Here is a 12,097-nt window from a genome sequence, read left to right as displayed (position 1 = left end):
ATAAGTACTTAGTGGTTGACCTTGTAACCCACAGATACTCTATGGGCTGTTCTGTTCTTAGGATAATTTTTTTTCCTTGGCACAAGCGATGTAATCATAAAGAACAACTATGATGATCTTTAGTCATTATTCATGGTAATATGCTGTGCATGTACACATGGAGGAATGGTACTCATCTACTTTCACTCTGGATCTTTTATTCTTCAAGGTTGTTTGTTTTTTGTTTTGTTTTGAGGGTTTTTCAGTCAATTATTATTAGTTTAGTTATCTAAAAAATTGTCCAAGGACATAGCCTTCCTTCTTTGTTTACAAGCTACTGACTAACTTCTTATTAAGCAGTGTAACTTACAGCCTGAGTTTGCAGGATGTTTGTTGTTACACAAAAATGGTAAAATCTCAGGCTACAAATTAAGCAAAGATGCTACTTACATAAGCTTGTTTGAGGCTCTTAGACCTAGCCTCCAAAGCCTAGTGTTTAAAAAGTGTTGAATGCTACAGAGTTAAAATTCTTTACTATCCCATCAGGATTCACACATACTTTTAACTCTTAATTGGATTAGTTGCTGTGATATTATTTCATGTCCTCAATAAAATCTATATTTGTTAACTTGGGACCAGATAATTAATAACCTTTTTTAAAAGTTTTTTTTTTTAAACAACGGATTAAGTCAAATACTTGCCACAGTGCTACAGCTAGGTCCTGTGCCATTATTTTCTAGTGCCCTGTGGAACAAATCAAAGTGCCTCAATATACTGCCAGGTACCATGTGCTGAGATAGCTGTGGCCTAGAGAGTCCCCGCGTGACGCCAATCATCATCAAAAAGCATTTTTTAAGCACCTATCTGTACATGGTTTTATCCTAGGCACTGTACAAAACGAGTTAAACAGACATGGCCCCTGCCCCCTGGGAGTTTTCAATCTAAGATGATGCTGACACGGACAGACATAAAGGATATTGAGACAACTGAACAAACATTGAACAAGAACATAAAGTACTAACATTATGCACAAGCAAAGGGGTAAGTGCATTTTGTGGGATAGTATGTAAAGGAAGCCTGTTGGGACATGAACAGGGTGGGGTAGAGCAGTCAGTCAACCTCTACCAGGTTAGGTTAGTTTTCATTGGTAAGTTGGGTTTTCATGCAGACTTAATCAAAATGGAGACAGGACATTCCAGAAATAGAGTGCAACAAAAAGGAGAGTCGGAGCAAGAAGAGAAGTTTAGAACTATATTAATTGGACTCTTTGGCCTCAAAAACTTGCATTCTGGACAGTTCTGAATTTGAAAGTGGGGTTGATGTTTTGGCTTATTAGCAAGTTAGCATTTCAGTTGGTCAGAACTAGTTCAATGCAAAGTAAAAAGCAAACCTCCACCAATAACCTGAGTAAAAACTTGAATAGCTTCTACAAGCAGTCTGTTTCTTTGTTAAATCTCTTGTATAAACCATTGGCAACTTAATGAAAACCTTGGAGTTCATGGGAACTCCAGGTTATCTTATGAAGCACCTTATGTATGCTCATTAAATTATGTTCTGTGTTAGAAACTATAGCACTCATACAGATATTATTTTTCAAGAATTGGTCAGGGGTGTTTTTGAGGATACCTTTCTATCCGTGAGAAAGGTACTAGGAATGTTGAACACTAAGTATTACCTACCCATCATTTATTAATTTCTTACCTCCCAAGATATGCCTTTAACACTATGCATACATATAGACTTGAATTTAAATCACAACAGCAGCAAATCTACGTTTGCAGATGCCAGATAAAATTGATTACTTCTTTTTCAGTAGAAATGGACTTAGGAGTTTCCCCAATAGTTTCTCAGTTCACTGTTTGATGTCATTCAAATCTGAAATGTGAAAATTTGAATTTACCCAAAAGATTAGGGTGTAGTTATTTTCTTTACAAAACCTTCTTTATTGTACAAAAGAATTCACAGATATTTCCTTTTATTTATTGTTTTATAAATTTTATCGGGTAATATTGGAGAACAGTGTGTTTCTCCAGGGCCCATCAGCTCCAAGTAGCTGTGCTTCAATATAGCTGTGGAGGGCGCAGCTCAGCTCCAAGTCCAGTTGCCGTTTTCAATCTTTAGTTGCATGGGGTGCAGCCCACCATCCCATGGAGGGACTTGAACCAGCAACGTTGATGAGAGCTTGCGCTCTAATAAACTGAGCCAACCTGCCGCCCCTCCAGAAGCTCAGCACGAGCTCACTCTCTTCAATCTAGTTGTGGAGGGCACAGCTCACTGGCCCACTTGGGAATCTAACTGGCAACCCTGTTGCTCAGAGCTCGCGCTCTAACCAACTGAGCTATCCGGCCACCCTAGATTTCCTTTTAATTGCAAGCTTTCCTATTGCCCTTTACATTATTGGATTTTTCAAAACATATTTATACAAAGCTTCTTCAGTTGCCATCCATTGTGTAAATACAGTACTGTTGAAAACATAAGTGGTGAAGCCCACTGAGGCATTAAAAATTCAATAATGCCTGTTTAAAATATTGAAACTTTTTTATGTCCTTATATATTTAATTTGTAAGGTACATTTATTCATATTTCTTCCTCCCCATTAGAATTAAAGTTTTCAAGGGTTAGAGTCTGGCCTTTCCTCGCTTTCCGTAATTCTTTGTGCTGTAATTTGACAATAAGAAGAATCTAGTGACTGTTGCTATTTTGCTTTTGTGACCCCGAAGGTATGGGATAGTAAGAAACACATGATAAGCTTCTTGATAGTAGGGTATGATTTAGGGACTGTCATCCATGGGACTTCAGTGATTGTTCTTATTCATTCAATAGCTAACCTAAATAATCGTTAGCACTCAGAAATACCTCCCCTCCCTGGGTGGCAGTGTATTATTCTAATGGTATGTTTACCATTTAACCTTCCTTTTAATTATTAAACTAATCCTGGACTAGTCTGTCTGGAAGAGCCTTGAGAGGTTTAGGCAAAATAAACTTAAGCTGAAATCCTAGACAGAATTCTGTTAGAAAAACTGGAATTAGGGACCATAAAATGCAGCTGGTTTCTTAATCCAGCACATCTTTTGCATATGACCCAAAGCATGTGTAGAAAATTTCCAAAAAAGAGGGAGGATTTTGTTTTTTGCTTGTGCAAAAAGTTCACATCATTCGGGAAGAAAATTGAATCATTCAGGAAGAAAATTAAAAATTGAGCTCATTGCGTTAGAACCTTCTGAGATCTTTGAAGGAAAAGAATTCAAACATCTGTAGATTGTCGATGTTCATGGAAGGTAGTGATGGATTACTTTTTAGGAATTATGTTTCATCCAACTTTTTTAGGAATTAAATTGCTTTACTCTGTCAATAGATAGTTCCAAGTGCCCAGTTGAAAAGAAGAGGGTAGAACATTTAAACCTTTACATGCCCTTATATATTTACATTGGAAGCATGTAAAATACCTTGTTTCCTTATAAATTCTGATGGTAAAATATAGTCTTATCAGTTGGGCTCTGTACACAATAATGAAAAAGGAAGACAGAAATTTTCCCTTTGGAGCTTTTGTTATAGTTCAGGAGTCAGCAAACTTTTTTCTGTAGAACAAAACAAAACAGACTTAGGCTTTGTATGTGGCCAATGCTCCAATAAAACTTTATTTACAAAGACAGGCAGCCAGCTAGATTTGGCCCATGGGCCATAGTTTCCCAACCCCTATTCTAGTAGGTAGAAACAATAAGTAGAGTAGATTAGGTGATAAGTGCCAGAACAGAGTAATCAGATGGAGTGTGTATGTAGTGAGGTAGAAGTTGGCAGGGTGGGCTCACTGAGGTCAAGACGACCAGGAAACAACAAAGGAGACTGACAGGTTAGTAATGGCTAGAGCAGGGGTGTCCACACTTTTTTCAACGTTTTTTACCAAGGGCCATATGCGGTAAAATACACAAACAGCCGGGCCACTCACTCGAGGTGAAGTACGTATTGCCTCACCTGGTTTATTTAAGTAAACTAAATATATTTCTGGAATTTGCTGCGGGCCAATAAAAAATGGATTGCGGGCCTCAGTTTGGACACCCCCGGGCTAGAGAGATGATGGTAAGAAAGCCAAGAGATGGGGATGTCCTGGAAATGCAATGAAGAGCCATATAGCAGGAAGAAGAAGGGAACATCTGTGCCAGGTGTTACTGATAGGCCAAATAAGGGGAAGGTTGAGATTAGACCATTGGATTTATCTATGTGTAGATTGTTGGTGACCTTCATGATTAGTTTTGATGGAGTAGGTTCAAGAGAGAATTGAAGGAAAGAGTGAAAACAGATAAGTCTCTTGATGAATTTTGTTGTAAAGGGAGCAAAGAAATGGAGCAGTGGGAGAAGAAGGATCAAGTGAAGAGTTTCTTGAAGATAGAAGAAATAATAGTGTTTGCTTGATGGAAATCATCCAGCAACGATTGGGGGGCGGAATTACGGGGGAGAGTAGGAGAGAATTACTGAAGCTGTGGCTTTGAGTTGGAGAGAGGATGGGATTTAGTATATACGTGAAGGGATTGACTTCAGATGGGTGTGATGTGCTGTAGAGTCTGTAATTGTTTTCATGTGCCTTCAATTTCCTGGTTAAAGAATAATCAGAGAATATGAAAGTTGAAGTATTGTCTTTAACTTTTCAGTACCATCATTTGAAGGATCTTTGGTGACTCACTAAAATGACATTTATTGTGCCTTCCAAGGAAGTTATAAACGTAACTCAGCAAATTTGCATATTTTAAGGATTAACTGTACATTATGAGATTAAATAATGATGCATGTAATGCCTGTGGCACAGTGCTTGGTATCATGTAGACACTCAAGGAATGCTAACTATTATTAGAAGATGTATGCTGAACTAGGTTTACCTTATCTCAGGTCCCAAAAGATACTTGGTCATAGTTTTAAATGTTATGTAAGTTAGAATTTGATAATAGTAAGTAAATATGCTAAACTTAAATCATAGGTTCTGTCATCTTGCGTAGTGTTCTTTCTGCTTCACAATGTGGTCTCTTTACACAGTGACTAGTGATATGGCTCCAGTGATCAGGGGGACGTGTTGATCAGGGGCTCAATAGATGAATGCTTGTTCTTATCTGTTTAATTATTTTATCATCATATTGCTATGCTAATTTCTTTGTACAATTAAAATAAATTGGTGTTGTGTACAGCATCGTCCTGTAGATTGTAAGCCCCCATACGGTAGGTAATAACTCTTACACATTTCTAAGAGAATGTCTCAAGTAATAGTTAGAGGGTTTTCCACCAATATGCTGATTACTAAATGAAGGTTTCATATTCCTTTGGTTAAACTTAGATATTCAGTTCTTTAGGCCTTGCGCTAATTTAGACCGATGACCCTTCCACTATTCTGGAAAATTCTGGAGCTAAATTATATTGGGCTTAATGAAAGTTATTAGCATACCTCCAAATGTAGCTATTCCAAATAAATTCCAGAGGGAAGTAGTAACCAAATTTCACAATTAAGCACATAATAATAGAGGCATAATTGGCATGCACAGCTGTTAGAATGCCATAAAAACTGGTATCATGATCATTAAAAGAAGTTTGTTAGAGAATAATACTCAACTAAATATAGCATATTGAAAATCAAAGTAAGATAGATTGACTTTGTGTAGCTACAGAAAATAGCCTTAGTAACCTACGCACACTATACCAAGGAAATAATAATGAGTAAAGTCAAAGAAGTGTTATTCTTACTAAGTACTAGAGAATCTAATTGTGGCCAGGAACTATTTGGGAAGAGCAAGCTGAAATAGTCATTTCATTCTGTAGTAGCCAATGTGATTAAAAGAAGAGAGCTATTTCCTTTATAAGAAGCAACTGTGTTTGAAGCTTTAATCTTTGGTTCACTGATAAAGGTAAAAATTTAAAGAAGCTATTTCCTAGAATTCAGAAAGTAAAACTTAGCTATTCATGCAAAGGACTGAGAAATTCTGAATCTATCCAAATCTAGGCTCCCATCACATTTATCATAGTTATTTCTAAAGCATCAGAACATCCAACTTCATAAAAATATTTTAGATCTATGAAAAGTATTGAACAAGTCATTTTCTTTTTTTGTCTTGTGTTGAAACTTTGTTTTCTTTGTATCATAGGTCCTGTTGTGTATGTCTTGGATCTTGCAGACAGACTGATCTCAAAAGCCTGTCCGTTTGCTGCAGCAGGAATCATGGTTGGCTCTATCTATTGGACAGCGGTGACTTACGGAGCAGTGACAGTCATGCAGGTTCACTATTTTACTCTATTCAGTGATGCTACTTTTGATGAGTTTTAAGATTATTTTGAACAAGTAATAACATTCTCATGGCTTAAAAATAAGAAAATATATAAAAAGCTATCTAGTGAAAAGTCTTCTTACTCCTGTCCTTCATTTGCCCAGGCTCTCCCTCACCTTCCCAGGTAGCCGCTATTATTAGTTCCGTATACATTTTTCCAGATTTTTCTTTATGTATATGCAAAAATATATATATTCTTCCACACACACATACTTTTTTTTTTACCCAAAAATATGCATATTGGGACCTTCCACTTATATTTTTATTGAAAAGACAACATGGTAGTTAACTTTTTCCCCCCAGCACTTGCTGAACTCCTTTTAATCACTGATACGTTTAATCCTTGCAATCTTGGAAGAAGCATTACGATTCCTTTCCGTAATCTACGGCTCCTTAAGGGAAACCTGGTCCCACAGGCAGCTGGAACATGTTATCCTGGAACAGTGGAACCTTAATATCTAACCCAGTTCCACTTTGGCATCTAGTATCAAGACAACCCCCACAAGCGTTGTCCATTCTTAATTACACTACACTTAATTATCCTAAATTCTAACTAAGAAAACCTATTAGTTCATCACTGTTCCATCCTCTCATTAAAGTAGGGTTCTAATGGGCAGTGCTTTAAAAGACCAGGACTTAATTAAAACTCCTAGCCTTTCAGCACTGGTGAACTGCAGGCCTGGCTGCATATGAAAATCTAGCTTTTAGCTTTTACGCAGAAAAACATACAAACCTTTCTCTAAACCTACGGTTCCATAGGCCTTTTATACATGGATAGCAAACTCTTAAAGAAGGCATTGATTCTATAGTTCCTGAATATCACCCCAAAATTAAAGTCTTAAAAATAATCTGTTTTTAAATCTTGCGACATGTAGCCAGAATGTATATTATCATACACAAGGTTTGCTGACTTTGCATTGACCTCATTGCTTGATTCACTTTTCATTTTTTGTCCTTGAGTCTGACTATAGTAGCAGGTAGTATACTACAGGTGTTGTACTATCCTGTTTTCTTTATAGCATTTATATTTGCACACTTATTTGATTTGATTATCTGGATGTCACAAGACAGCCATTTAGCTCCCCCTTTAATCCCCAGCACCTCGCCCTGTGTCTGGCCCATCATCAGGTCAGTTGAATGAATGCATGCGTGCGAGTAGGCGTGTAGGGTAAGCCCCAGCTTGAGCGCAGAGAATCGCTCTTTGCTTTAGCTGTAACAAGTAAGCCTTTGCTCACTGTTTGCTCTATTTCCTTTTTTGTTTCTTCATTCTTAGACGCTTGGTTATAAGGTTTTTACTACTATCCATGAGGAATAAACTTTCCCTAACTATAGTCCATACCTGAATATTCATTCTGCTTTATATTTCTAAACCCTAAATTCTAAAAAGAATATATAACCCAACTGAGGAATTTTTCAGATTTCTGAATTTATTTGCTAACACTTTGAGAATGTTTAAATTGTATTTAGTTAATAACGTTAAAGTGATCATTATATTGAAAATAATAAAATGATACAAAAATGGAATGTCCTCCAAAAGCACTATAGGTAAAGACAGTCTCTGGGCTAGTCCATTTTTGCCACCAGTGTGGGGTTAGGGTTTATAAACTCTTCTGAACCAGACTGTTTCACTTTAGTGCAACTCAAAACAATTTTCTTTCACACGTAAGATGTGAAGTTGTTAGGTTTCTACCTGGAGACACAGAAGAGTATCAGGTACTGATACCATGGTTTTTGACCATTTGGAAGAGGCTTTAATGTTACATGTTGGTTGATAAGTTAACCAAGTGCAAGTCTGGGCTCTATCCCTAGCTGAAATTTTAAAAGCACCCATTTTGGTCTTCACATACTGTTATAAAATATTTTTACCTGGATCAAGTCAATATTCTAGAATTTCAATTTGCCCTGACCATTCTCAGCTTGACCTTATTTCATATTTCCTTGTAGTCTACCTAAAAAAAAATCTGCCATAATAGCTGACATAAGGGCATCTCGTTTTTTAAAAAAATCCCATTTACTTTCCCATGAGCTTGCTTTTATGAGTATATATTGTCTCTGGCAGCTTTTAGGCTTCCTTACGTTCTTTGCTTCCGCCTCTCCTTTCCTGTTCTTCCTTCTTTTTCCCTCCTCCCTATCAAAATACAGACAGGGTCCTTTCTAATTTTTTATTCCTGGCTTATTTTTCAAGTGTGATCAGGAAAACTATTGTATAGAGGCTTTTACAGTACTGTCTTCCTACGTTTACTTTTGAGTAGTTGGGATTTCTGGCTAAAGGGGAGATCATTTGAAACCTTTGAAAGAGAATTTTCAGGGAAATTGTCTAGTTAAAAATAAGAAGCTCACCAACAAAATGGTGATGTTGAGAGAAGTATTAGGCCAAGATTTATCAGCAAATGAAAGGATTCTGCTGGGGAGGGAAGTATGGAGATTCACAAATACAAATTAATCATGTACCTCTGGCCCTCTGGGATCTAAACCAATTGAGAAATAGCCCCAAAACCCAGATGAAAGGAGAAGGTTAGTTTTAGCTTCATTACCCAATAGATAAGGCACCCAAGGGTTCCTGGATTGGAAAAAATGACTGGAACCTGTAGCCAAAAGTCCTTACTGTAGTCCCCCAAATCCAGACTTTGAAATTGCATTTTAGGAGTGGTAGGTCTGGAGAGCAAGTATTTAGCCAGCCAGAGACACCTCACTCTATCCCAGATACCACTGAGAAAGAGCCAACGAAAAGTGAGCTTTCTGACCATCTCCTGAAGGGCTATCCTGCCCCTTGCCTGGCTATGCTTACCTCCTAGTAGGAAGAACAGGAAAACAGTGCTCTGCTGGAAGACAAATAGGACCTAAAATTATAGCCCTTTCTAACCAAATCAATTAAGAGGAATGGAAGCAAGAACCAGAAGTTCCCTTCCCCTGTATTGAAATATAATCAATAGGGATCAACCATTTTTAAAGCTTTTGTTCCAATGTAATATGAAATTGCTTGGGAGCTTTTTTTACCCTTTGAGTTAGAGACACTTCTTATAAATAAATCAGGACTAATAGCTTTCCAGCTTATTTTTAAAACTTTATTTCTGTATTCCTTTGGCATTTAGCATTTCCTCTAAAAAGAATTGAGCTCAATTCAAGCATGCAACATCCCTTCATTAAATAAGGAAATGATTCTAGCAAATGCTATTTTTGTTTCACAGGTTGTAGGCCATAAAGAAGGTCTGGATGTTATGGAGAGAGCTGATCCTTTATTCCTTTTAATTGGACTTCCTACTATTCCTGTCATGCTGATATTAGGCAAGATGATTCGCTGGGAGGATTATGTCCTTAGACTATGGCGCAAATACTCAAATAAACTACAAATTTTGAACAGTATATTTCCAGGTAAGGCCCTGAATTGTGGATGTAACAAGCATGCCAAATTCATCTTGTGGAGAATCCTAGCATGCAAACATATTGCATCTATTCTAATTTATAAGTACAATACTCTGCATTGTTTTCTCTAGGAATTGGTTGTCCTGTTCCTCGAATTCCAGCTGAGGCGAATCCTTTAGCAGATCATGTCTCTGCCACCCGAATTTTGTGTGGAGCCCTTGTCTTTCCTACTATTGCGACAATAGTTGGTAAACTGATGTTTAGTAGTGTTAATTCTAATTTACAAAGGACAATCTTGGTAAGATGGATTTAATATTACTTTTTTCACATGACTATGCAAAAGAGAATGAACTGTATATTTGTTTTAAAAGAAACCCGATAGGACTGTATAAATATTCTGTGGCTTCTGTGTCTTTAACTTGCTTGATCCCCACTGTCATCCAATAACAATAAAAAGGGAAGGAGCCACTGTAGGAGTTCTGGCCTCCCGCAACTGCTGTGGGTGGTTTCTCTCCTGGAATATGCATGAATCATCACCCCCGTCCTCTTGCCAATGAGATTGTGGTGAAGAGCTTCTGCTCTAGGGTCAGACTGCCCCATTCAAATCCTAGCACAGATACTGCCTTGCTGAGAAACCTAACTCAAATATGACTTCTCTGTGCCTATAGAATGGAGGTAGTAATGGTAGCTCTCTCAGGATTATTGTGAGGATTAAATGAAATAATTCATTTGAAGATCTAGCACATAGTAAGCCCTCGTATTGTTTGATGTCATTATTATTATTATTTTCATCTCCCCCTCTGGTGGCAGCCTGCACGTTGTGCGCAGGCATTCCCCCTGACATACCAAAGTGGAAAGAAAGTTACTCAGATAGGATAACAAGACAGGCGTCTCTGACCTGTTACCTGTAGTGTCTCCCCCATCTCACCCCTTCATTGAAAAGAGAACTGTTTAATTTACAGTCACTGTACTAGCATCAATGCCTATGTCTTTTGTGATCTGCGTAAACTTAGTATTATGTTTCTCTAAATCTGCCATATAAAAACCTCATTTTCCTTTTTATTTTAGGGTGGAATTGCTTTTGTTGCCATAAAAGGAGCATTCAAGGTTTACTTCAAACAGCAGCAATATTTACGTCAGGCACACCGCAAAATTCTAAATTATCCAGAGCAAGAAGAAGCATAAAACTTTAACTTCTAGTTGTTCTGCAGTCCTCTCATCCTTATGAGTCTGTTGTGTTGTTTTGATTCCATCATTAATGCACAGTAGTGGAGACCTGTGATAAGCTGCTGCTCCCCAATTTTTAAGAAATACAATAAAAGCACTTAGGGCAAGGGAAATCCTCTCAGTAATCACGGAACCTAAGGATGGAATTTGTTTTCATTGTTCTGTATGTACTTCTTTTATGGCAGTCATCTGAACCATTATCTTAGCATGGTAAACCTGGGCTTTGTTCCTATTTTCTCCAGACAGAAATGTAAAGATCAAACTACAAATATTGAAAAGTGCACATGCTATTTTATTCAGATGCCTTTTTTGTACATATTCATGTTCAATGTTTTCTTAGAATCAGCAACTCGATGAAGGTACTATGAGGATTTTTCTCACTGGCATAATTTGATTCCATGTTAAACAATAGTATATGTTAATATGAGGAAATGTAAATTAAATTAGTTATAAATAAATAACCAAAAATGTATGTAAACATTCACATGATTATCTGAACAAATGCAATTTTGTTGTTTTTCTTAACCCATGTGATGTCCTCCAAAATGTGTAGGGTAAAAATTCACAGGGCTTCCAGATCACTTTTTTCACTATTAAATTTTATTTATATAATGTTGACATCTCATAATTCATAATGTAATTTGGACTCATGCAGTCTGCAGTCTTAATTACTCTGTGTGTGTGTGTGTGTGTGTGTGTGTGTGTGTGTGTGTGTGTGTGAGAGAGAGAGAGAGAGAGAGAGAGAGAGAGAGAGAGAGAGAGAGAGAGAGAGAAGCAAGAGAGACAGACACATCAGGTCCTTCCATCACTGGAATAAGGTTTTTAAATCCATATTTCTAGAAATTAGAGCTGCCAGTTTCTAGTAGTTTGAGCACAGAGAATGATTTGCAAAAAAATCAATAAAGTTATTTTACTCTTGTCTTTCATTGATTCAGTTATTCAGGTATTTGCTGGTCCCCTCCTATTGGCCCATGCATTGTGGAAAGTGCTAAGTGCTACGGGATGCAGTGGTGAAGACGACAGACTTGGTTCCTTTTTTTATGTAGTCTACAGTCTAGTTTCATTCAACAGGTAGAAAACCAGCAGTGAGTAAACCAAGGTGAGGCCTTGAGCTCTTTGTTTTTACACCAGTCAGTGAGGAAATAATTACGAAAATAAGTCTTGAGTAAATATTGCTGTCACTGTTTTTGGCTTAAGTCAATTTATTTTTTAAAAACTCAATACTA

The 12,097-nt window shown here is 37.2% G+C and overlaps 1 protein-coding gene across 1 annotated transcript in view; it reads left to right on the top strand.

Annotated features, from left to right (window-relative positions):
• MARCHF5 (membrane associated ring-CH-type finger 5) overlaps positions 1 to 11,792 on the top strand; it is a 43,744-nt gene extending 31,952 nt beyond the window's left edge. Inside the window, exons 3-6 of the mRNA XM_019739398.3 lie at positions 6,102 to 6,232; positions 9,470 to 9,653; positions 9,776 to 9,942; positions 10,713 to 11,792. Coding sequence (XP_019594957.1) covers positions 6,102 to 6,232; positions 9,470 to 9,653; positions 9,776 to 9,942; positions 10,713 to 10,829 — 599 coding nt within the window. The 3' untranslated portion in view covers positions 10,830 to 11,792. The remainder of the gene's footprint in view (positions 1 to 6,101; positions 6,233 to 9,469; positions 9,654 to 9,775; positions 9,943 to 10,712) is intronic.
• The last annotated feature ends 305 nt before the right edge of the window (positions 11,793 to 12,097 follow it).

The sequence above is a fragment of the Rhinolophus sinicus genome, chromosome 15 (assembly GCF_057876585.1).
Source record: "Rhinolophus sinicus isolate RSI-liver-muscle chromosome 15, RSI-T2T, whole genome shotgun sequence".
In the NCBI taxonomy this organism is placed as follows: domain Eukaryota; kingdom Metazoa; phylum Chordata; class Mammalia; order Chiroptera; family Rhinolophidae; genus Rhinolophus; species Rhinolophus sinicus.
The sequence above is the reverse complement of the archived record's forward strand: the minus strand, read 5'-3'. Positions and strand labels throughout refer to the sequence as shown.